Here is a 27,471-nt window from a genome sequence, read left to right on the forward strand (position 1 = left end):
ATTATAGATACATGACATAAATGCTTTAAAATCCATCTTGGGTCTTTATTTCTGAAGGCTAGCTATGATGTTGATAATTTGGATTCAAGTAAATAAATAAATATATAGTTATCATGTCTTTCATGGTTATGTTGCTTTTTTTTTTTTAACAAACAATAGGACATCACAAAAGCATGTGATTATGTGTTCCAATTGAAAGAAACCAGGAACACAAAAACTAAGTTTCAATTCTCTTTTTTTCCAGCCTTAAAAATGAATTGTCCTCTGAATTTTATTATCTCTTCATATATTCATGATTATCTCTTCAGGCTACAATATAACCATGCTAAAGAGAGAAGAAAGCAAAGAAAATAGGTCATGATGGATACGAGTAAAGTGTCACGTTTGATAATTAAAATGTACTCCATGCTATTTGTCATTTGGGGATAAGAAAAAGCTTTATTACAACAGATCCCATAATTGTGAAACTTTTTAATCATCTTTATTCATGGATTCAATGATTAGCAACATAAATAATATTTAAAAAATGAAAGCCTGCCCTGTCGTTTATATTGAGAAACATTTTAAATTTAAAAAAAATAAATAAATAAAAGTCTCCATAGTTGTCAAAATTGGATTAAAGGGTATATATGTATTTATGAGTTTATCATTATGGTTTGTAATAGATATAGAGGATCTTATGAAGCTATTTATTACAAATTTTATTAAAATATTAAAAAGAATTTATTTACATTTCACTTTCCAAAGAGAAAAATGAGGTAATAAAGCAATCCTTTTCATCATCAAATGTTTGCATCACATAATGAATAAAGTACTATGTTAACAAATTTAGAGAATATAGACATAGTATAGTTCTGTTTGCACTTGCTTAGATAAAAGCTTATTTAAGTTTTAAGGTGTCATGTTTTTAAATATTTTTCTTAATTTTAAAATAATATATATTTTCCTTTTCACTTAAAACATATTAAATCGGACTACAGATTTAAAGGTGCAAGGGAGTTATAAATGAGTTTGAAAGTCCTAGGGAATATAGTTTCTACCACTGCATCAGAAGAGGATTATTCTGATGCAACTGCTTAGTGAAACAGTCACTAATCTCAAAACAGTCTCAAAATCAAAGCAAATACACAATATCAGGGGTTCTCAAACTACAGCCTGCGGGTCCAGACGCGGCCCGCTGAAGATGTTTGTGTGGCCTGCTGGGTTATGGCAAATGGGTTGAGGGGAACGGAGGCAGTGTGAGGTTTTGTTTTTACTATAGTAGGGCCCTGCAGAAGTCTAAGGGACAGTGAACTGGCCCCCTATTTAAAAAGTTTGAGGACCACTGCAATAAGCATATAATGAATGCCAGTCTTCTGTTCTCAGTTCTCTTTTTTGAAGCTATATTTGATGTGTGCGAATCTATGGTATTTCTTTTTGTAAGTATGAGGGGAAAAAACCTACATAATTAATATTTATATAATTTAACCTTCTAAAACAGCAAAAAAATTTATCTTTAGTGTGCTTCTGTGTTACTTAGGGATCTGAAACTTAATCATAAATTCCAGAATAAGCTAAATTTTTAAAAAAACAACTCCTCACCCCCATTTGCTCTATTTTGCTAGGAACATTGATGGCAAATTGGATTGTAAAATACATATATTGGTCTATTCTTTCAATTTCCGGTTTACCCTCTGCTTCTAGAATATCAGGACAGTTTTCATTGATAATTTCTTGAAAGATAATATCCAGGCCCTTCTTTTGATGATTTTTTTTTCACATAGACCAATAATTTAAAAATTATCTTTTCTAGATCTATCAGTTATTTTTCCAGTGGGATATTTTACAATCTCTCCCCCTGCTCCTTTTCATTCTTTTAGTTTTGTTTTATTTTGTCTTATAATTTCTTATGAAGTCATTAGATTCCATTTGCTCAATTCTGATTTTCAAGGAATTATTTTCCTAAGGGAGCTTTTGTATCTCCTTTCCTTTTTGGCTAGTTTTGCTCTTTTTTCCCCCCAAGGCAAGTGGGGTTCAGTGACTTGCCCAGGGTCACACAGATAGGAAATATTAAGTGTCTGAGGCCCAATTTGAACTCAGGTTCTCCTGACTTTGAGGCTGGTGCTCTATCCACTGCACCATCTAGCTGGCCCCAGTTTTGCTTTTTAAGAAATTCTTCTCATTAGTTTTTTGTATTTCCTTTTACACTTCTCTTCAGAGTCTCTTCCCATATTTTCCTCTATCTCTCTTAATTTTCAAAATATTTTTTGAGCTCTTCTGTGACCACATACCAATTCATATTTTTGTTGAAGGCTGTTGATGTAGGAGCTTTCACTTTGCTATTTTTTTCTGAACGTATGTTTTGATATTTGTTGTAACCACTGTAACTTTCTATGTTAGAAACTTTTTCTTTTTTCTGCCATTTTCCTAGCCTATTACTCGGGTGGAGGGTGCGCTATCCCAAGCTTTGGGGTTTTGGGCACCTGTTTTCAGAGCTCCTTCTAGGGACCTGACCACAAGCACTCTTTTCTGCCTTGGAGCTGTGAGGAGCAGAAACTTCCCTGCTTCCACTGTGGCTGTAAATTCTAGTGTGCTAAAGCATCAGAGTCCTTCCTCAGTGCTAGGAAAGGGGCTTCCCTATGGGTTGAGGCCTCTGAAAGCTGTGGCTGCCACCTCCACCTCTTTTCTTCCCAGTTTGCTGGTTTCCCAAGGCCCTCTCACCCTACTGGCAAACCTTTCCTGCTGACTTTCCAACTTTCCAAGTTTCCTTGGGTGTCTCTGGGCAGAGAGGTCTAGGAAACTACCAGAACTGCTGCTGATTCAGAGTCCCCCAAGTACGTTACTGCTTTATTGGGGCAAAGACTTAAGGCCAGGGCCCAGGTAGCACTTCTGTGTCCTGCACTGGGACTACATGGTAGACTTCCACCCTGGTGCCAAAAACCTTTTCTGTTGACCCAAGTTGTCTTTAGTTGGTAAATTGTTCTACCCTGGTTTTTGGTGTGTTGTGATTCTCCATAATTTGTTTAGAGTCATTATTTAAACGATTTTGGAGCAGTTTAAGGAAGAGTTCAGAGAGTTCCTGCCTTTACTCTGCCATCTTAGTGAACAAACAGTTCTCAAAGAAATACTGCAAAGTATTTACAACCACATAAAAGGATGCTCCAGAAGACTAATTAATTATAAGAGAATTGCAGCTCAATCCTAAAGTTTCATCTCATACCATGCAAAATAGCAAAATGACAGAAATTTAGTAGTGGTCAATGTTGGGGCATTGTAGAATGACAGGCACTTATGCATTGTTAATGGAGCTATGAAATAATTCAGCCATTTTGTAAAACACTTTGCAATTGTGCAAATTATCCATACTTCTTCATCAAAGGATTCCATTATGTATATTAACACTTTTTACGATAGTCAAAAATTGGAAATAATCCCCCATGGATTGGAGAATTGTTAAACCAATTGTGGTACATAAATAAAATGGAATATTGTTGTACTGTAAGAAATAAGGTATGTGATGAATAAAGTATGAAAAGATTTCTATGAATTGATGCAAAGCAAGTAGGCAGAGCCAAGAAAATAAATAAATAAATATAGATATAGCAACTACAATAATGTAAATGGATAGAATGACACTGAGAAATCAAAAGTGAATATAAAGATTATAATTATAAAGATTAAGCAAATGAAGAGATATGACAGGACAACTCCAATCTATCCCTTCTCATAGAGGAAGGTCCACAGGTGCATGTGGACTACTACAGGTACATGCATACTACATGTAGTACATGTTTTCCAACTTTTTCATTATATCAGTCAATTTTGCTAATTTGTTTTTCCCTCCAAAGGGTAATATTAGGTAGTTGTCTGTGATGAGCAGCAGGTAGGATACTTGTGATAACTATAATGTTGTAAGAAACAAGACATTAATAAAGACTCATTTTAAAAAAGGAAACTTGGTTGAGACCTAATATTAAACTGAAATTTCTTATGTAACTCTGAGCTAGTCACTTAGTGATTAAAGAAACAATCATTTCTTTAATGATTTCTTAAGAACTACCATTTTTGGTTCATTCCTCAAAGTAATATTGAGAAGAAAAAAATAAATAAACAGTTTATGTAAGGCTTCTGAGGATGTTTAGATAAAATACAGTATATAGTTTTATGCAGGAAAACTCAGTTTTGATAGTTATCAAAAAGTAAATATAATATGTAAGTATCTCAGTTTTTTAATGTATAGCATTGATAAAAATATGAGTAATTTTTATGTATTTTCTAACTTGAGAAATATATCTACATTTGTTTCTATTATTCATTGTTATATTATTCACTGAAAAAAATTAAAAAAAACTAAATGTGCCATTTATTTTTATCATGCCTATATGTTTATATCTAAGTTGCATGATTTCCATATAGTTGAAAAAGAAAAAGACCCACCTCTAAAAGAAAGACCTTTTTGAACATAATTTTATTTAGAGATAACCAAGAAAGCATAGAAAATTATAGGCAAACTATTTCCAGATTTTTATTGGAATTTAGGTCATTTAAGCTGCATGTCACTATCATTATTTGTGTCATTTTGAGACATTTACCTTCTTCCACAATAAATACATATTTTTGCAGCCATACTATTTCCAATATATATGTACAGTGATATCACACAGAACTTTATTGTAGCAGATTATTTTTTAAAAGGAGGTAAAGGCTTAAGTTAGATATATTTCAACAGAATTATTTTGCTAGAGCCACAAAAGATTATTAGGTCCAAAATGATCATTTTCATGTATTTTTCATTTTGACTTTATGAAAAAGATAACTGTCCCAGAGCAGGACTAAATTTTTTTTTTTTTTTTTCTAATAGAAAGTAATTAAGTCTCATGCCTGCATTAAATGTCGGCTGTTATCACATTGGCTTATTTCCATTTTCTTTCTCTATTACTTTTCATTTCTTTCTGTCTTAATATTTAATATTCAAATAGAATAACAAAAAAGTAGCTTTAACAGAATTGTGGGAGAAATTCTCTTAGTGTGCTTTTTTCTGATCTCTAATAATTTTTTTTTTTTTTTTTGCTTTAACAACAGGTATACAAATCTGTATTTTATTGTAAGAAAAATAAAAACTTCTCTTTCACCTCCTCCTGTTCTTCCTGCTTTATTATAGAAAATGTCTCTCCATATTCCACTAATAATTCATTTGTTTTGTTAGTACTATGCTACATTGTTTATATCGTATATAATTTTTCAAGGGCTTCCCTTTTGAATTGACCACTATGAGGTATTCTTTCTTAAACAAAAAAGGTATCATGATTATTTATAAACAAAATTTGCTCTAACTTGCTTTTTTTCCCCCCAACATGGGAACCTCTTACATCAAAGTGTATTGTTTTTGAGGTTCTGTCTGGAAAAAAATGATTTTTTTACACACACTCTTCTAACATTCTTTTTTTTACTTTATTTTAATTATTCAGACTAAGTCAGAAATGGGAAATTAGAGAATAAATGCAAGCCAAGTATATCTTAATATCTTAATAGCAGAAAGGATTATCCTCTTATCTACTTCTAGTGGGTGATTCTTAGTGTTATCCTATCACAGAATTTCTAAGTTGGAAGCAGCCATATAATCCAAGTTATAATTCCAAAATTAATCTTTGCTATTAGCATAAATAACCTGTGAGGTAACTTATTCCACTTTTGGATGGAAAGCTCTATTATGCTGACAACAAGCGTAAATATGCCTTTTTGCCATCTTCTTCCATTCTTCTAAGTTATGTTTTTAGGTGCCAAGTGGAGTAAATCTAATTCTACTCTGTGACAACCCTTCAGATATTTAAAGACAGACTCCTCCTTACCACCAAGTTTAATATTCTTTAGGCTCAAATCTGTAGTTTCTTCAAGTGATCCTCATAGAGTATGAATTTGAAGGCCTTTTGCCATTATGCTTACCTTCTCAGAATTGCCTAGCATAATTTTTTTTTCATCATTCTTCTAGATAAATTCTCTTCTTTAATTTCCTTTCTTTAATGGAAACAGAATAGTAATTAGTTGGAAATAATAGTGGCAAAATGGGTGAGCTAAAACAATTCTTTGATAGGATGGCATAACAATATGCTGTATTGGGGGAGGGGCTTTTAAAAATCATACATATGTATTTGAAAGGCAAAGGGACTGATTAATGTGTCACAATTTTAGCTCCAAAATATTTTCTAAAGATATCCTTTATCAACAAATGTCCTATTTCTTATTCTCATAGTGTCAGGGAGATGACCCAGAATTCTTGAAGACTGCCACTTCTAGAGAAAGAACTAATAACTGTTTGAAAACAGACTGAAACATGCTATATTCACTTTTCTTTCATTCTTTTTTTATTAGAATTTTCTTATACAAAATGACTAATGTGAAAATGTTTTAGATGATTACACACATATAACTTATATTGGATTGTTTACCATTTCCAAAAAGGGTAAGGGAAAGAATAAAGGAATAGAATTTGGAGCTCAGTTTTAAAATATTAAAATTGGTTTTAATATGTAATTGGTGGGGAAATAAATTTTTTAAAGAAGGATGAATGATAGATTAAGCCTGCTATTATTAAAAACATAATACAGAGAGAGTCAATACAAGATGGTCAAACACCAATTAATGTATTTTCTTTTGGCTATGATGACCTGTAAAACAGTTTAAAAAAAAATGATCTTCTGTCTAGGGAAGCCCTTCTCTATTTCAATTATGACAATGACTGTAATTAGTTTTAAAAAAAGAAAAAGAATAGATGGCGTTAAGGCTCTTCTATAAATATTTATTGATGATCTTTATCTAATGCCAAACTGACATCTTTGGGAGAAACTAACCATAGCCAAGGATGATGTTCTATTGAGAATATCATAGAGGTCAACTAGGAGATCTAAAAATGTTGCAACTATATGAAAGGACCACTTAAAATTGATTCTCAGAGAGTAAAAAAGTGGACAGTTTCATGATAAAGGCAACAAGAAATATGTTTTCAGGGGACATTTTTCCACTTTATCTTCCAATAGTCATGGTAAACCTAAGCAAGTAAAAATTTAATATTTTTTATACTTAGATCTTTCTTTTTTGGGGGGGAAGGGTTAATCACATACTTACTGTAGTAAGATTACAGGACAAAGGGTGTGAACAGTTTGGGAGCTCTTAATACCATATTGATTTCAGTAAGATTATACCAATTTATAGCTCAACCAGCAATGTCATAAGAGCATCAGCATTGAATTGTATATTTTAAAAAACTGCCAAATTAATGAACATGAATTGATATCGCAGATATTTTAATTTGGATTTCTCTGATTATTAGAGAATTTGAACACTTTTTCAATTTGTTTTTTATCATTTGTATTTTTTTTTAAGAGTTGCCTATTTGTATATCTTTGACCAATTGTCTGTTGTACTTATACAAAGAATAGATCTCAAATCAGTTCCAATTGATCGGTAATGAAGAGAACCAGCTACACCCAGCGAAAGAACACTGGGAAATGAATATGGACCACAACATAGCATTTACACTCTTTCTGTTATTGTTTGCTTGCATTTTTGTTTTTCTTCCCAGGTTATTTTTATCTTCTTTTTAAACCTGATTTTTCTTGTGTAGCAAGACAACTGTATAAATATGTATACATATATTGTATTTAACATAAACTTTAACATATTTAACATGTATGGGACTACCTGCCAATCTAGGGGAAGGGATGGAGGAAAGGAGGGGAAAAGTTGGAACAGAAGTTTTTGCAAGGGTCAATGTTGAAAAATTACCCATGAATATATTTTGTCAATAAAAAGCTATTTAAAAAAAAACCAAGAATGGAACTTCTTGCATCTTTCTGTCACACTTTTTTATGTTACAACACGCTTTTGTCAGAGAAGTTTGTAACAAAGATCTATTTTTTTCCCATTCTGACTTTTTTCCCCCCTTGTTATTATAAATTTATTGCTTTTTGTTGTATAAAACTACTCAAATAAAATAAAGTCCATTTATCTTATTTCCTCAATTTAAAAAATAGGTAACACATCGAAATTCTCTTTTCATAAAAAAATTCATTGTTCTTTTAAAAGCAACTGAATTATAACCTTCATTCAAGAGTTATTGTTTGATTTGATTTATTTTATACCATGCTTAAGTTATTTGTTTTGTCATAAGGGAATATGGTTTACCAGTAAAAGTCATATCTCATCCCTAACAACACTAAACACAATTCCCATATTTTATATTCCTACTTTTTTTTAGTTGAAAAAATGTTTCTTCCTTAGTGCTCTGAAATTGCCTTTCTCTCTGTACTGTTCATCACTCCTTTTTTGTCCTATTCCTTTGTTCTGTCATATTTTTCTATGTTGAAAATTGTTTTATTCCTCTTTCTTCCACTTTTCCCCACTCCCCATGATCTTATATAAAATGAATTACTTACAAAAAAGAATAGTCCAAATAATGTAAGCTTTGGAATTAATCAAACATTATTATTTCCATATGAGTTAGGAATTAACTCTATCAAATTTCTTTGGCATAATGCGAAAATTCTATTGAATATCCTTTTAGACTGGGTAGAACTTAGAATGCTGTTTCTTATTTTCTCCTTTAGAATCTGAACTTTACAGGGTTTCGTAAAATCCTTAAAAAGCACGACAAGATCCTGGACACATCTCGTGGAGCAGATTGGAGAGTGGCTCATGTCGAAGTGGCACCATTTTACACATGCAAGAAAATCAACCAGCTTATCTCTGAGACAGAGGTAGAATAATTCTCCCTTCTGTACCAGACATTCTCAGTTCTGTCTGGCTTCTTTCTGACCTTGGGCCATGTTCCCCAACTCTTTGGGTCTCAGTTTTCTTGCCTATAAAATGAGGGAGTTGAAACTGCATAACTTTTAAGGTTCCATCCAAATCAGGCATGCTGTGAGCATTTTTGCCTTTTGGAATTAGAAATTTGATGATTTCACCAGTTAACATCCACTCAGAAATTGTCACAAATTAACGGAAGACATTTTATAGATATTTTAAGTCTGTTTTTTACTTTAGACATTTTACATTTATGCTGAACTTTATGTTAAACTTCTGCTTTTTTTCCTAGGCTGTAGTGACCAATGAACTGGAAGATGGAGATAGACAGAAGGCCATGAAGCGTTTGCGGGTTCCTCCTTTGGGAGCAGCTCAGGTTAGGCTTTATTGTCAACACTTTTTGTCTCTTAGCTGATGTACTTAATTTCTAAACCAGGCTGTTTAGTTGTGAAACATATTTACTACATAACATTTTTGTGTTTTCTTTTGGGTCAGGATTTCAAAGGCTTAAGATTAAAAGAAGTTAATCATAACTGAAAAGACATTTATTAAGGAGCATCTATGAGTGGTTATACAAAATTAACCAAACTGCTAACAGTCCCTTTCTTTGGGGAGTTTTTATTTTAAAAATTTCAACACAGAAGCATAGTGATGGTGGGACTCATAACAAGAAATAAGAATTCTTTTGATTGCTGAGTTTTTAAGAAATTTTGATGATAATGCCTCCAACTAGGAAAGAGAAAAATATATATATATAAGAATCCAAGAAAAAAATTGGGTATACAACCACTATAAATTATCGTGTTTCTTAGGCAGTTTGGTGGTGTAATACTGTCCAGCCTGGAATCAGGAAAACTTGAATTCAGATATGGCTTTAGGCATTTAGCTATGTGATCTTGGGCAAATCACTGTTTTGTTTTTAAAAATATCTCTTTGCCTAAGTTTTCTTATCTGTAAAGTGAGAATAAAGTTATATCTACCTTCTGGGGTTGTTGAGTTATTTGCAAAGCTAGTAGTCCAGTGCCTGGCACATATTAGACTTAATAAATGTTTTCTTTTTTTCCCCTTCCCTTTACTTTCTTCTACCCTCTTACTTAAGATATTCTTGGAGAACCTGTTGTGTGAATTTCCCTAGTTTCAGTTCATAACAAATACTTTAATGTGAATTATATATGGAATCATATTACACTCTCATAGCCTTTACCGTAGTTCAAGATCTCATCACCTTTCACCTTAACTATTGTAATTGTTTAATTGTTATTCCTTTTAACTTTTATTTTGTCCAGTTCATTCTCCAAATAGTTGCCAAATTGATAAACCTAAAATATAAATCTGATCACATTTTTTCCCTACTAAAAAGTTTTTAATTGTTCCCAATTGCTTTTACACAATTGATCATCCATGTTTCAAGTATGTTCTCTCCTACCTTCACATTTTAGAATCCTAGAACTTCCTTCAATGCTAACTCAAGTCTTTCTTGATCTTCCCACTTATTAATATTCTTGAAGTTATTTGTATTACTTCTATATAATTTATATCATTTCTTTGCAAATGCTTTAACTATTCCCTCATCTTTCAATAGAATGTAAATCCCTTGAGAACAAGGATGATTTTGTTTTTGCTTTTGTATTCTGAGCGGCTACTATTTGGAGTTGAATTGAATTAAACTGAAAAATATTTTTTTTTTCCCCTGAGGTAATTGGGTTTAAGTGACTTGCCCAGAGTCACACAGCTAGGAAGTACTAAGTGTCTGAGGTTAGATTTGAACTCAGGTCCTCCTGACTTCAGGGCTGGTGCTCTATCCACTATGCCACCTAGCTGCCCCCTGAAAAATAATCTTATGATATTAAATATTTTCTGCTATTTGACCAAAATTTTGTTTTTGTTTCTCTTTTATCCTCAGCCTGCACCTGCCTGGACTACATTTAGAGTTGGCCTGTATTGTGGAATATTTATTGTGTTGAATGTTGCCCTTGTTCTCACAGGTAGGTATCTTCTATCTTGAATAGAATAACTTTTGGTTGAATCTGAATCTTAAAATATGTTGACTATAATGTTTCTAAACATATATCCCTTTGCTAAGACCAAATCACCAAAAAGAAACTTTGATTATTCAGCTTGTAATTGTGCTTATTAGTCAAAGGCATTTTGTTATATTTATTTCTTTAGGAAATAACTAGTTAAATGTTCTTTTTTCCTTTATTATTCTGTGCTTTCTTCATATAGTAATATCTCTCTTGTCCAAAATTCAATTATTTAGCATCTTCAGTTGTCTAAAATATAACCAAAAACCAAAAATAAGGTGATTAAAATAGAGGCTCAAATGCTTATGCATTTTACTTTTGAGAGCCCATCAGTCCTTTACCAAGACACTATATTTTGTTGTTTTGTATCTAATTCTAACAACATTGGTTATTGGTTTGGTAGTCCAGTCTATATTGTAGATAATGTATTAGAAATGGAATCATTTGAACTTCTTGAAGCAGGCAGACCCTGCAGCAAACAGAAATATGGTTATAGTGAAGAAGCCAGAAATGATAAAATAGCAAGATTTTGAAAATCTTTGTGGGTTGAGTTCATTTAATAAAGGGACAAAAAGTCTTACATAACTCAGATACTAATGGGACAGTATGATATTATAATGTTGTTTGTAGTGATATCCCTGTGTCATCAGAAAGATGTGATTCTACAGTTAGAATCATGTACTGAGAGAAGACAGAGACATAAGTAAATCAAAATTGCAGTAAATATCTTAATCATTTATAAGAGGGAAAATCATTGCATTTTTAATGTTGTAAAAAGCTGAAAAGTTTTATTTTTTTTTTTTAATGTATAACTTAGTCCATCTGTCTAAAGAAAATGCTCTTTTATGAAAGGAGGCAAATTTTCTTTTTACTCAATTTTATAAGCATCTAATTTGTGTTTTTATGATTTTCAGTGTTTCCTCTTGTCCCCTAATTGCTTCTTAATTAGTCTCCTTGCCTTAAACTCTATTCCACCCCCAGTCTATTTTTCACATACCTGCCAGACTGATAGTTTTTTTTACACAGGTCTTATGTCACTCCTATGTTCAGTAATTTGCAGGGATTCACTATTGACACTTGATTCAAATAAGGATTCTTTTTTTTTTTTTTTTTTTTTTTTTTGCTCTTCCCCATTAATGGTGGTCTTTGTCCCTCTTCTGAACCTCTGCACAGGATAATTCCTGTTCTTAGAATGTACACCTTCCTCCCTTTTGATCTGTAGTTTCCATATAAGCTCAAATCAAGCACTATATGAGGTTTTTTTGTGTGTATACATACACACACACACACACACATACACACTCTACAGTGATGACACTGTTTTTTGCATGAAATTGCTTTGTATTTATTTTTTATGTATTTGACTGCCTTGTCATGCCTTTTGTGTCATGTTTGTCTAGTAGAGTGTAAGCACACTGTGGGACAAGGATTGATTTCCCCCCCCCCCCCCCCCCACGTATCCAGTCTTTTAATACAATGCTTGGCACATAATAGGCTCCTGGTAATTACTTGTTGATTAATTATGTACTTACAATTTTGAACTCTATCCATATGTATAAAGTTGCTTATATGATCTATGTGTGGATGTAATTAATGGCTTTTAACCATTTGAAGCCAGCACTAGATTTTGTTAAAATTTCAGCTAGCTCGGAAAAAAAAAAATTAAGTATTAATATTTTTATTGTCATTCACACCAAAATTTTACTCATAATTGGCATTGTTTTATGGGAAATCATTTTTTGGTTTAATTTATCATGTCATCAAGGGTATATTATAGTTAAAGATCTTACAATTATAAGCAACTTAATTTTTATTCTTTTACTTCTTTCATGATTTGTTACCACTGGATATTTGGTACAATAAGGACTAAATATAAAACTTTGCAGACAAGTTTCTGGAGTTCCATTTACCTGAAATGCAAAATAAGAATATAGTAGCATCTTGTAAAAGAATAAAGGAAGAAAGAATGGAGCATTGAAATACTTTATATCTTAGAGATAATACTTTTTTTTTTTTTCCCCTGAAAGAGCAGATAGTGGTGGGTGGGGAAAATCAATTCTTGTCTTTCTTAGATTTCACCTTTCTAAACTAAAAGAGATCATTTATAGGTTGATAGCTAGAAGTTTGTTTTTGTTTTTGTTTTTGTTTTTGTTTTTGTTTTTTAAACAGCTATAAGCTGTAAAATACTCATCTGTTCCAGACCTTTCATTTTTATAGTTGAATAAATTGAAGCCCAAGGTGTTTTTGAGCTAGTAAATGACCTAACCATGGTTCATACTCTGGGTTCCATCTGTAAATCTGTCTCTTCCTCACTGTACCACTCTAACTTACAAATGTTTTGTGAAACATTTTTATTTTTTAGCTCTTCAGGTGAATCAAATTATAATTTTTCAAAAAAAAGTGTTCTACCATCAACCCCTGTCCAATGTTATAAGATATATCTCTGTGTGTGTGTGTGTGTGTGTGTGTGTGTGTGTGTGTGTGTGTATATACACATATATTTTTTTTAATATGTGTATAGAACCTTCTGATTTTTTCAAAATAAAAGGAAATGACCTCTCTAGAATCTTTGCCTTATATTTTAAAGAAACTTGGAACTAATTTGAAACTACTAAACATTTAACATATAATGCTTAATATATTTTAATTGAGCCTTTATTTATTTAGCTGTTCCTTTCATAACATTGGTAGCCTTTGCTTAAAATGATCTGGAGACAATATAGAGAGGACTGTGAATTTATCACTTAAAATATATTACACTTCCCTGCCTGTGAATTACATTTCAGATGTTTAGAATATGGTGCTAATTGAAGCTAGGGTCATGAATTTTATTTGTAGATCATCTTTTTAGATTTTCTCTGTCCCTGGTCACAGATTATATATAATCTAGGATAAATTAGTGAAAATCATTTTCGTCATTGTTTTTAGTAAAAATAAATCATATCACATGCCATACTAATGGGCTAGTATTGTTTTCTTTGAAGATGCTCAGCACAAGATTTATTTTGGGCAGTGGTATTTTATCAAAATGCTTCTTTAAAAATGGAAGGGAAAAGTGAGAATCATTTCTCATTCATTCAAGAAATGGTTATTGAATACCTGAACTATGTTAAGGATACAAAAAAAAAATTAAGATGACACAGCTTAGAGGAGGCAGAAATTATGAGTTGAATTGGTCAATTATGAAAAAAACAGGATTTGACTCAACTTTAGAGGATGAATAAAGAAGAAAATGACATTTAGGATTAATTTGGTTTCCATTTTCGGAAGGTGTTCAATGCTAAGCTAAAGAACCTTAAATAGTCTTATCATTTTATAGGCATGAAAAATAAGGTCCAAGTAAATTCTGTGATTTCTTGCCAGATAATGAATGGTAGAAGTGAAATGTAGTGATCATATTTGAGCTTTCAATGTAAATTGAAAAGAAGAAATAGATTTTTTTAATGTTATACTTATTACTAATCACTAAAATTAATTTTTCTTTAGGTGCATTTAAGCTTGGTGATGATAAGATGATATGGCCCCTAATAAGAATATATCGAGGTGGCTTTCTCCTAATTGAGTTCCTTTTTCTATTGGGCATCAATACCTATGGTTGGAGGCAAGCAGGAGTGAATCATGTGCTCATATTTGAACTCAATCCCCGCAACAATTTATCCCATCAGCATCTCTTTGAGGTAATTAGAAGAAAAAGGTATACACCTTTAACACAATTTAGGTATATTAAATGTTTTTCTTAACTATTATTTGAATCTGTGGCCAAAAGTGCTATCATTTTATCCTGCTGACAAAAAGAAATTCAGAGAACTGTGAATAATGGGATATGATTAATTTTGCACTCCTCTCTTCTTCACCAGATTGCTGGATTTCTTGGGATATTGTGGTGCTTGAGCCTGCTGGCATGCTTATTTGCTCCAATCAGTGCTATTCCCATACAAGTTTACCCACTTGCACTATATGGATTTATGGTTCTCTTTCTTATCAACCCCACCAAAACTTTCTACTACAAGTCCCGGTTTTGGCTGCTTAAACTCTTGGTAAGTAAAGCCAGGTGTAGAATTTAAGTAAATTCATAAATATTTGAAGCCAAAAATGCTTCTTAGACATTGTTAGGATTACAAGGTGAGAACTCTGGTTGTCTGGACAGTTCTCTGATGTTAGGATTACAAGGTGAGAACTCAGGCTGAATTATCATTGGATTTTCTAACACAAGATGAGACTAATGGACAATGGACATTTATAAATTCTTAATTTATTTGTTACATCACTTCTAACATGTGTTATGTTACTATGTTATTATGTGTTTATGTAATTTATGTAATTATGTATAATACCTCCCATATTGATGGATTTATGTTTCAAGGTCATGACCACCCTATGTTCTAAATCAAAAGAAAGGGGAAGATGCTAGGATTACAAGGTGAGAACTCAGGCTTTCCAGACAACCTGAGTTCTCACCTTGTAATCCTAACATCACATGAGCTTAAAATGTGTTTTAGAACCATTGTATTTAGTTATCTCCATCAATCAATCAATAAATGTTAGTGGATATACATAAGTCTGTGTGTGTGTGTGTGTAAGTAATTTTGCTATCAGAGGTTAGCTATTAATGAGGAACAAGTTGCTGAAGTTATAATGATGAGAACTTTTGAGAAACATGAACAGTACATATTAGAATTTGTATTAGAGAAGAGGAAAGCTGAAAAAATAGTTTGATGTCCATGTTAGGTTTTTAGAAATCAGATTTCAAAGGACTTAGAGAAATAGAGATCAGAGCCTATGGACTAAAATTCGACAATGTCTGGTAGCCCAGGAGTGATGGGAATCTGAAGACTGAGCAGAAAATTTTGAAGAATAAAAAAAAATAATTCTGATTTAGAAGAAAATGTTTGAGTATTGTCTGAAAATTGTCTGCTGATAGTGCTACCATTCTAATGAAGGCAGGCAGGCCCTCATCTCCTCATGCTTGGACTATCCCATTTCTGGGGAGCCTGCTTGTCTCATGTCTCTCCCCATTCCAGTCTTCCTTCTATTTAGCTGCCAAAGTGATTTTCCTAAGTGCAATCTAACTATCACTCCACACCCACCTCTAACTTAGTAAATGCCAGTGACTCTCCACCCCCCCTTTCCATTCCTCTTTCAACTCTCACACAGTCTGGGGCAACTAGCCTCTCTGGTGTTCCATGAACGAGTCTGTCTCTCTCTCTCATCTCAGGGGCTTTTCTCTAGCTGACCCCTGTTCCCAGCATCCTATCCCTCTTCATTCTCACCTCTTGGCTTCTTGGGCTTCCTTCAAGTCCCAACTCTTTAATTTTAGCCTCTTCCCTTTATAAATTATTTACCATTTATCCAGTATATAATTCATTTTGATTTTATTTATTTACTTATTGACTCCACATTAGATTGTGAGCTTCTTCAGACCAGGAACTGTCTTTTTATGTCTTTTGTATCCCCAGCTTAGCGTTGTACTTGGCATGTAGTAGGTGATTTACAAAACTTTATTGATTGACTTTGCCAACTAAAAAGATTGCAAGGAATATGTAGGAAATTCATAGTGGCCTAGAATCAGAAAGACTCATCAATCTGGCTGTGTGAACTTGGACAGGTTGCTTAATTCTGTTTGCCTCAGTTTCCTTATCTATAAAATGAACTAGAGAAGGAAATGACAAACCACTTTAGTATCTTTACCAAGAAAATCCCAAAGAAGAGTCATGAAGAGTTATACATCAATGAAAAATCATTGAACAAAAACATAGTATAAAACACTGATAGTGTTAGAGTAGTAATATTCAAATTATTATACACATTTATTGCTATACTAACCAAATTACCAAAGACATACTACTTTAAATTAGGCAAGAACATCAATGCATTTGGAGTAGGGAATAGGAGACATGTTTCTACAAGATCTCAAGCTATAACACTAACAATGAGGAGCAAAGCTAGATCTGATCTAGATAACAAATAGTTAAGCAAGACCCAGAAACAAATACACAAAGCAATCTAGTTTACAGTAAATCCATGAACACAGATTACTGAGACAGTGATTTTTTTCTTCAAGAATTATTAAAAGAAGCAATTAGATAGACAGTGGAGGGAGCACTGACCCTGGAGTCAGGAGTATTTGAGTTCAAATTCAGTCTCAGACTTAACACATACCAGTAGTATGATCTTGGGCAAATCACTTAACCCTGATTGTTTCATCAAAAATAAAATTAAATTAAAATAAAGAAAAAGAACTGCTTTACAAAAAACTGGAAAAAAAAGTTATTGAAAAATAAATTTAGAGCAGTCTTACTAGAAGTTTTAAACTCAAAAAAAAAAGGGAAAAAAAAGAAAAGAGGGGTACTAAAGAGGGATCTCTATGGGTTTGACTTAGAAAACCATGTAGTAACATAGTACATATTTATTTTATTGAATATTCCAATTATATTTTAATCTAGTTCAGACTATACTTGGGAATGTAATAAATTGCATGGGCCACATGTTTGACTCTTCTTTCTTATAATATACACATTAAGTACCAAATGGCTCTATTATCCAAATATCATACATAAAAAGGGGGGCATGCGGATAGAGAAATATTCCAGGATGAGAAGATCACCGAGAAGGTTGGAAGGGTGAGAAGGCTTCTGAGACATGGTAGCAAAGTCTGGAGCATCAGAAGAGCTAGTACTGGAAAGCAGCCTGGTTTGAGCCCATCCTTAAAATAGAGGTTCTAGAAGAGTGGAACCACATGAATGAATAGTATTCTGCAGATAATTCATTAAGGCTATGCTATCTGTAAGACAATGGTAAGCCATGGAAGAGATTCAAAGTACTGTGAGACATTTCAGGAAGAAGACTTCATTTTCAATTTGTACAAAGTAGGGTGGAAGAGGAGGGCATAAAGGTAAGTTGGGGGTTGGGGAGGTTCATGAGACAGGCAGCTGGCATTTGAAAGAAGAGAGTTTAGATTTAGTTTGGTTTTGTTTAGTTTTTTTAAACAGAGGTGCAATTAGGAAGAAATCTTTTCCTTTGGAATAGCATGAGCAAAAGCACAGAAAGCAGGGTGAGACTGGGAACAATGAATAGCCTAATTCCGATGGAAGATTTCATGAACAGAAATAAATCTAGTAAAATATATTGACAGCCATATTGTAGAGAGCCTTAACTGCCAAGTTAAAGAGTTTGTACTTTATTTATTAGGCATTTAATAATCAGTGGAAGTTTTTTCATTAGAGAGAAAATAGAAAAAATGTTTATGGCATTGGTGTGAAGGATTGATTCGAGCAGGGGGAGACTAGATTAAAGGCCTATTATAATATTCTAAGTTAAGCTAATAATGATATAAGCTAGAGTGACAGTAGGAAGGAAAAGGTTAAAGATGACTAGCATACTTTTAGAGGTAGAATTTATAGAATTTGGGAACTGATTGGAAGTGGGAGGTAAAGAGAAGAAAGCATCAAGATATGACTTCCTGGGTTTTCAGTTTTCAAAAGTAGAGAAATATTAGTACCATAAGCAGAGATAAGGAAGAGAGATAGCATAGGAAGAAAGATGATGTTTTGGATATATTTCCTATCTTTCCATTTTTAGAGAAGTCCAGAGGCAGTTGAAAATATGTCTGAAACTTAGGGGGAAGATTCAGGAGGAGATGTCATTCTTTTAATCATTCACATAAAGGTGGTCTCCTGTAATGTTCTCTTCTCTAAAATGTAATCTTCTCTGGGAGCAGATCTTTTTGGGGAGCTTCTGGAAGCAGCCTTAGTTTCAGTTCAGTTCAATAGTCCCAAATGCAGCCAAGAGTTAAAGTCCAGCTCCTTTATTATCTCTTCCAAAATCTTATCTCCTTCACTTGGGGCTCGGCTAGTTTTCTGAAGGCCTTCCTCTCTCCTTTGTTCCCGAAAACCCTTGTCCAAATGTCTCCATCCAGCACAAAGGTGGAAATGGGAATAAATTTTGACTCTGAATCTCCCGAAGTTCCCTTGAAGTTCTCCCAGAGTCCTCCTTGGCCCTCCTGCTTATATTTTGCCCACTGAGTATACACCAATCAGTTCATCACTAGGAAACCATTATTTGTTATAGGATTAAATCAATGTTAAATTAGATTTAACCATTGTCTCTTCAATTTCACTCAGTACCTTGTTTCAAGTTCTGGCCCATAACATCTCTTTGTAGGATCAGATCAATCATACTGAACCATGCTAAATTAGATAATTATTGTCTCTATTAATTCCAGTGACTTAGCACCTTCTAAGAATCCTAACAGTCTCCCAAGAGAAAGTTTGTAAAGAGAAGAGAGATTGCTAAAATTAATAACATAGTAGACTCTGAGATATAAAGTGCAAAAGAGGAGAAAGAGCTAGGAAAGGAATAGTTTAAGTTAAAAATGGAGCCATCCTAGTGGCATGGAAGTGAAAAGAGTAACAAGAAGGAACAGAGTGGTCAGAAAAGCCAAGCAAAATGAAATCAGGACAGGGTTTGGAGAAGGGGAAGAGGAAGGGAAGGATATTGCATTTGGACATTAATGATTTTGAAAATTGAATTTGTAATTTAAGTAGAATAGTGAGGATAAAAATTAAATTTCAAAGAGATTGAGTGAATGGATCTTAAGGAAATAGAGCACTAGAATTCTATTAATTTCATTAGAATATTTGGTCATCCTAAAATAGAATTTGTAAATTTTCAAATCATGGCATTCAACCATCTAGTTTGTTCTTTACTATAATCACATTCTTCTTTGAAAAGTAGTTCTTACTAATTAGTATATTAATTGAAAGAGCAATGGTGAAATTGTAAAACTTTCTAAACTATAGTGTTTTCATTTAACAGTTAGATATGTTCAACTTTGATCATAACTAATAAAGTATCAACACTGTTAAAAGTTGAGAAGGAGTTTAGAATGATGGCCAGACGGAAGTTCCTTAAGGCAACGGATTCCTTTGGTTTTTGTCTTTATATTCTCATCATCTGTAACATAATGCTTTTCACACAGTAGGCTATTAGTAAATGCTGAGTTGAATTACAATAGGTATTAAAGGAAAGATTTGCTGTTATAGTATTTAATAACAGATATGTAGAATGCTCTTTTCTCATGATATTTATGATGTTACTTAATATATAAATTATTTCCACCTCAATCAAAATCCATAAAGAACTTTTAAAAGGTTTGGGCAAAAGACAACTTGATTTAGAATTTTCACCAAAAAGGGAATTCTTAGGAAGTATAAGACTAACTGGTAGAATTTCTTAGGTGAATATTGATAAAATTTCAGTAAAAAAAAAAGATTTAGAAAAGCATTTGAAACTAAATAAGAAAAGTAGATTGTTCTTATGAGAAAATAATGGAAATCCTAGATTTCTTCTTATATAAAGGACTTTGGAGTATGCATAGGTCTCAGAAGCATGATATATTTTAAATAGAATCAATAGTGTCTTTCCTCATTGTTTTTATAATAATATAGTAATAGTAGAGATAAAAGTATAAGCAATTTTTTTGCTCTCATCTTTTTTACTCCATCAACTCCTTTCCTTGTCTTTTCCTACTTCTCTCAATTTCTCCTTTTTCTCATTACTCTCTTCTTTCTATTTGTTTCTCTTTCTTTACTCCTTATTTTGTTCTACTTCTTTCCCTTTTGCTCCAATAAGGTTCCAGGCTACAGACATAACCTTTGACTCGCTCAGTGTCAGGGGAATTACAGTATATACCTTGACAATGTGAAAAAGGATCTTTGTTCTAGACTGCTCTTACTTTATCACAAGTTGATGCCCTAAGACTGTGTCAGACTTTGTTTTCCTTCTGTGCAGGATGATGTTATGCTCCCAACTATGTTACTTCCTTTGAATCTTTTCCTTACATTTCTTTTTGCCAGAGGGGTCATAGATTTAGGTCTGAAAGGGAATCATTTGGTATAAATTTCTCTTTTATCAGAAGGGAAAGAACCCGATTTTACCTATTGCCTGAGGTTATATAATGACATAAAGTCAGGTGATGGTTGGAATGTGATCTTCCAGGGCCATGTCTGCCTTTCTCTTCCTGGTACCACATTGCTTAAGGATAGATTTAGCCACCTGAATTTGGGAGGCTCATTTTAAAACATTTAATATGAGGAGGATGGCATGTGATAGAAGCTCTTCATGTAAGAGATTCTTTGTAAGGGACAGATCTGAGTTTACTAGACCCATCAGGAGCAGTTTTGAACCAAAGTTAGATTCCCACACAACTTGCTTCAGTTCAAACCCATATCAACATAGCCTACCAAACCTTGTAAAATCTAGAATCAGAGCCTATCATGCATGATTAGTTAACTAGCATTCTCAGTCAGGATGACCTTTCTTAGGCCTACCATTAGGTTTCCTTAGTGTGCTTACCAAAACAGGGGCTCATGCAGAGAACAAATCTTTTATGAACATTTAAACATTTATTGTATTAAATTTATCAACTACTAACAAAAGTCCTCAAACCTAATCACCATAGGCATTCAAGACCTCTCCAGGCAAATACTTGTCATCTCTGCACCTAATACCCAGTTTCAGTTATAAAAATAACCTCAGTGGAACAAATGAAACGAAAGAGAAAATAAACAGAAGAGAAAAGAAAAAAAGCCAAACTTGATGGGAATATGCCCATAAACAAAAGACAAAACAAAGTCTAACAGAATGTCGTGAATTATGATAGAGACAGAGGTATGAATACTCCTAGCACTCTGATGCTGAACCTTCACAGTAAAGAAAGAAGAGCGAGTAATTAGGAAATGGAAGGCCATTCTCTCTTGTAGAAGAAAGGAGTGAGTGTGCCTGCTGGGGACAAAGGGGCCTGCCTATCACCTCGCATAAAACTGATCCAAGTAGCCTTTTATAGCATAGGGATGAGAGTTTCTTGAATGTTTGCCATGCCAGGGAACTATAATGACACACAATCTACCACAGTGGCACATGTCCCTTTTCTAATAGTGAATGATTTTCTACAAAATCATTATGTCCCATAACAAGCATTTCGGGGCAGTCTGATTGCATAATCATGTGAGGAATCCTCCTCATTGTGGCAATGCTCATTCTTGCTGCCATCAATATGAGTACGAGTCTTCCACCCCCTTTCCCATGTCATATGGGCACAAAGTGATGAGGTTCAGCTCTCCTCGGTTCCCAAAGAGTCAAATGATAAGGTTTGGTGCAGGGCAGGGAGTTGTGAGAACCCACTTCTGGCGGTGCAGATCCTTTGTAAATGAATTTACAAACCCGAAAAGTTAAATTGGCAAACACAGTTTATAATTTGAATTCATCTAGCAGATGAGTCCTGGCAGTCCCGGCAGAGAGAGAAAGAGAGAGAGTTTCTTTTTTTTTTTTTTTTTTTAATATATATATTTTTATAATATTATCCCTTGTATTCATTTTTCCAAATTATCCCCCCCCTCCCTCTACTCCCTTCTCCCAATGACAGGCAATCCCATACATTTTACATGTGTTACAATATAACCTAGATACAATACATGTGTGTAAATACCATTTTCTTGTTGAACAATAAGCATTAGATTCCGAAGGTACATGTAACCTGGGCAGACAGACAGTAGTGCTAACAATTTACATTCACTTCCCAGTGTTCCTTCTCTGGGTGTAGCTACCTCTGTCCATCATTGATCAACTGGAAGTGAGTTGGATCTTCTTTATGTTGAAGATTTCCACTTCCATCAGAATACATCTTCATACAGCATTGAAGTGTACAGTGATCTTCTGGTTCTATTCATTTCACTCAGCATCAGTTGATGTAAGTCTCTCCAAACCTAAGAGAGAGAGTTTCTAACAGAGAAATCCCAACAGAGGTGAATAAGGTCTTGTTAGGGAAATAAGTGAGAAAGATAAAGACACAGTAATACTGAAAGAGAATATAATTTCATTGGGCAGAGGATTGCAGCTTATGCAAAGGGGAGAGGGAGGTTCCTTAGCATGGCATGTTAGGTCCTCTGCAAGGAGATGGATTGAAGGAAACTTGTTTTATGAGCAATTCTTGGTGGGGACTGAGAGCAGTTTGAGCTGGAATCAAAATAGAGAATCTTGGAATTGAATGAGTGTCTCTGGGCTAAACTCCAACTCAACAGAGTTGGATTCTACTCAGGTAATAGAATGAAGTCACTTTATCTTGATTCCCTGGGGCAGGTCTCTCAGGGGAGAGCTTAGTGTTTCCTCCTCCCCCTAAAGTCAGAGAGAGAGAAAGAGAAAGCGTTTTAGGGCTCCCCTCCTCAAAAGGAAATTTGTATTCATTGGATGGGAGAAAGAAGAAGATTCACTGGGTTGAGGTACTGAGGTAGATGGCAGCCAGGAGATGCCCTGGTGAATTTCACACTTGATAACTATCTTTCAAGAGTCAAATGGAACCCCAAAGGAGTCACTGGATCAGAGCATCCTCCCCTGCTCAAGTCATCCCTGAGAGGCAGAGGGGCCCTCCATCTCCACTCCATATTGAGAGTCTCTTCCCTTCTTTGTTTCCCTTAGTTCTCTACTCAACTTCTCACACTGACTCTCCTTCACACAACTGCCCATATAACTCACTTGTGAGCTATGGTACTGAGTCAGCCAACAGTTACCAGGTATTCCTGTTTATCTGTGATTGGTTTAGCAGTCTCTGTGTTAGCAGCCTAACCAATTATCTGCTGCACGATCCAACAGCCATGAATTGGAGAAATTAAAAATATATTGGTTTTTCATGTTTCCATATTTGTGTCTTGTTTTTCTTCTCCCAGTTCCGAGTGTTCACAGCCCCCTTCCATAAGGTAGGCTTTGCTGATTTCTGGCTGGCCGATCAGCTGAACAGCCTGACGGTGTTACTTATGGACCTGGAATATATGATCTGCTTCTACAGCTTTGAGCTCAAATGGGATGAAAGCAAAGGCCTCTTGCCAGATAAAATGGGAGGTAGGGGAAAAACGTGCATCCACACTCAAGACTAAACTTCCTGAAAATTTTGGAAATGCTGATTAGAATTGTGGTGAAAGCATAATATCAAAAACTCAACATTTTGTATATTTTTTTGCATTCATACTCATCTGATATAATTTAGTTTGTAAATTTTGTGTTGTAATAATTGTAATTAATATTTACCATATTATAAATAATGCTTTACAATTCATAAAATATTTTGCTGTGCATTATCTCTTTTAGGCTTTTCACTAATTTATTTTGAATTGGATAATGCAAATATAATTGATTATTCTTATTCATATTTATTATTATTATTATTACTATTGACAGACAAGTTAGCCAAGGTTCAAAAATGTGAAGTATAAGGTGTAGGACCACATTTGATCCTGTGGATGCTTTAAATTCAATCTATTTACTAGGAGACTTATAGTTTCACTCTAAGAACTGTGAAAACCAAGAGTAGATTTTTATAGCATCTTTCTATTTGTATTGCAACTGCATTGTTGCAGGACAATTACATTTCGTCCTTGCATTGATTCCTGCTTCATTTTAGTAAGGCATTGTGCTAAGTGAATTAAAAAATGCTGAGATTTTAAAGAAGTGGTAAAGAAAGAAGTGGTTGTAGTTTTGTGTTTCCCCCCCAAAAAAAAACCCCCAAAACTTTTGGTTATCAAATGAACTGGTTGCCTTTGCAGTTTTAGGTAGACAAGCCATAGCCTTCACACACTCTACAGGAAGACTTTTTGAGTAATTTCAGAGCAGGAGCCTAGAGAAAAATGAGAAATCACAGCTTTCCAACAGCCTTTCTTCCCTTGTTGAACTAACTGACTCCTAAAAAAGTTTTGACTATAAAACTATTATAGAGAAGGAAATAATCTGAGAATTCATCATTCCTCATTTTATAGATCTGCTACCAGTAGTTAAATACTAAGAGGCTAAGTAATGTGAACACGAAGTTAAATAGTGTGACAAAATTTCATTTTGTTGTGTTATGGAGAGCGGTAAGCTAATTTGTCTTTCCAGAGAATGTAAAGAGAATGAGGCAGAATGAGAATGCAGAAAAGAAAAAAAGTTAAATTTATGATTTGTTTCTTCCTTTGAAATCTTCACAGGAGGAGGAGATGTTTGCCACTCATATACCTATGGAGTGCGAGCCATTGTTCAGTGCATTCCAGCATGGCTGCGATTCGTCCAGTGCCTGCGCCGGTACCGAGACACGAAAAGGGCCTTTCCTCACTTAGCTAATGCTGGCAAATACTCCACAACTTTCTTCGTGGTGACATTTGCAGCTCTTTACAGTACTCATAAAGGTAGTATATTGATTATGAAAAGGTTTTTGAAGACCCTGTGTGTTTTTTTTCTTATTCTGACCCCATATCCACTTGTTATAGTTATCTCTCATTAAGATTAAGTCTCCTGTGGGCTTAGTAGTAGTTTTTTATCTGCTTTGCCCTTCCAAGATATCCTAGTATTACTACTATTCAGTAAATGCATAATTACGGAGTGAAAAGAAGCAAATTAGCAACTCAGAATGGGGAGAACTACTGAGTAAATGAGAGGTCGTGATTTATATGCATTAGCTCCTATGCTCTGACACTTTGGCATTCTGTTTGCTTTGGTCAGATTCCTTATTCTTTTTTGAAGCCAGGAGAGAAAAGAAAATTGTTGGGAAAAGTCCCCTTTGGCTGTCATGTATATTTTTATCTGTCTCTTCTTCCAGTTCTGGAGATTGTTTCCAGTCCATTTAACTGCAAATTGAGCTCCCTGATCCCTCTAGTTCCCTATCTCCGTGGAAACCACAGTTATTACCTGATTTGTTCTTGTGTTGTAAGGAGGGGAGAAAGCTTTTAACTCAAAAACTGCATGCAATCACTGGTTTTTGTTTTGTTTTTGTTTTTTTTCTTTAACCTTTCCCCAAGTATTATTAGTTCAAAGCCTCCCTCCATTTCACTCAAATGTACACCCTTTTTGTCTACAGAAATAAATTTTCATCTGCAAGTTATGGAGGATATTTGAAAAATAATGATAGCTAACATTTGTGTAGTGTTTGTAGAGCATTTAATGTAATCTCATTTAATTATCAGTACAACCCCAAGAGGTATTTGCCATTATTATCCTCATTTTACAGATGATAAAATTAAGGCCAACAGGGATTAAGTGACTTGCCCAAAGTCACATAGCTAATAAGTATGTGAGGCTGGATTTGAATTAAGATCTTCTTGACTCCAGGCCAGAAGCTTTATCCTGCTGCACTATCAGCTGCTTTTAATTTATGTTGGTGAGATTCTTTCTTTGAGAGTATTTTAAGCTACTCAACTGGTGTAAAGGGCTGAAACTCTGAATAGGGGCACTGGAATCAGACAACCCAGCACTTAAGACTCATTATTGGACAATATTCTATTAACATTTGCTTGGAAAATGACCCTTCTCAGTATTCTGTGCTAGCTTCATCTTTTGGTGTATACAGATAATTGTAGGAGGGATTAGGGGGTGGAGTAAGATAAGCCAGAGTCATTTTGGACCAGAACTCTAGGAGAGAGGAGGTTGGTGTTAAACCTCGTGGAGTTTCGTCCATCTCCTTTACTTCTCTTCCTCAAGACCAAAGATTTTTGCTGATCCTGAGGTCAACAGGGAGCTAACTCAGTCTTCACAACTGGCACTTCAAAGAAAAACTAAATATGTTTTATAGTACATAGAAAACTGGGAGGTCACATTTGTGACCTTATATAAACTATAAATTTAGGCCAACAGAACAAATGATAAAATATATTTCACAGTTGCAAGGAATCTCAAGAGTTCCCTTAGTCTGAATCTTCTCAAAGAATGAATTCCTTCTTGTCTCTAAGTATAAATAAAAAGATATCTCTTTCAAGAGAGATGTCCAGACTTATTTATACTTTCTAGATATCTGTATAGATATCTATTTCTGCCTATAAATAGATATGTAAATACTATCTTTCTTTGAAAATCACCAGTATTAGGGAACTCTACCTCTCAGTATCTGGTTCCCTTTTTCTTTTCTTTTTTTAAACAGTTCTAATGGTTAGGAAGTTCTTTCTTATGTAAGTCTGTCTCCCTGTAAACATTGTCTAAGCTTATATTCTGAACCCAAGCAAAAAATGTTTAATTCTCCATATGCATGTCGCACATATATACACATATATATGTCTCTATATATACTTGTATACATGGACAAATGTATACATGTATATACATATGTTAGATCCTTCCAAAAACTTAGATAATAATCATGTGAATTCAGTTTAAAAACAGCTTACTAAAACTGTACCATATACAGAACATTTTGCTGTTGAAAGATAGAGCAAGTTTACATAATTCAGCATCTGTCTCTATTTTCAAGTACATACAGTCAAGTCACAGGATGATATAGAATATGTAAAAGCATGGGATTAAAGATTTACAAATGGAAGGAACCTTGGAGTGATCTAGATCAACCCCCTCATTCTATAGGTGAGGAAACCATGGCCAGAAAACTTAAGTGACTAGCTTTGTATGTATTTATTTGCAGGTTGTCTCCCATATTAGATTATAAGCTTCTTGAGGACAGAGATTGTCTTTTGCCTCTTTTTGTATCCCTAGCACTTAGCACAGTGCCTAGCACATAGCAAGTATTTTACAATTATTTATTGATTGACTGTCCAAGTTCTTATAGGTGGTAGGTGACTGAGGTGGGGCAGAATTCCTCTGACTCCAAATCCTGTATTATTTCCACTATAAGAGGATATGACATATATCTAGAAAACAATAAAAT

General features: G+C 34.0%; 1 protein-coding gene across 2 annotated transcripts in view; it reads left to right on the forward strand.

The window, feature by feature from the left end:
• The window catches only part of XPR1 (xenotropic and polytropic retrovirus receptor 1), a 194,236-nt gene that overhangs the window by 102,256 nt on the left and 64,509 nt on the right, over positions 1-27,471 (forward strand). For both annotated transcript variants that reach the window (XM_074308511.1, XM_074308512.1), the window contains exons 5-11: positions 8,583-8,732; positions 9,071-9,154; positions 10,682-10,763; positions 14,289-14,479; positions 14,660-14,839; positions 23,522-23,693; positions 24,812-25,009. In XM_074308511.1, coding sequence (XP_074164612.1) covers positions 8,583-8,732; positions 9,071-9,154; positions 10,682-10,763; positions 14,289-14,479; positions 14,660-14,839; positions 23,522-23,693; positions 24,812-25,009 — 1,057 coding nt within the window. The remainder of the gene's footprint in view (positions 1-8,582; positions 8,733-9,070; positions 9,155-10,681; positions 10,764-14,288; positions 14,480-14,659; positions 14,840-23,521; positions 23,694-24,811; positions 25,010-27,471) is intronic.

This window comes from Sminthopsis crassicaudata, chromosome 4 (assembly GCF_048593235.1).
Source record: "Sminthopsis crassicaudata isolate SCR6 chromosome 4, ASM4859323v1, whole genome shotgun sequence".
Taxonomy (NCBI): Eukaryota; Metazoa; Chordata; class Mammalia; order Dasyuromorphia; family Dasyuridae; genus Sminthopsis; species Sminthopsis crassicaudata.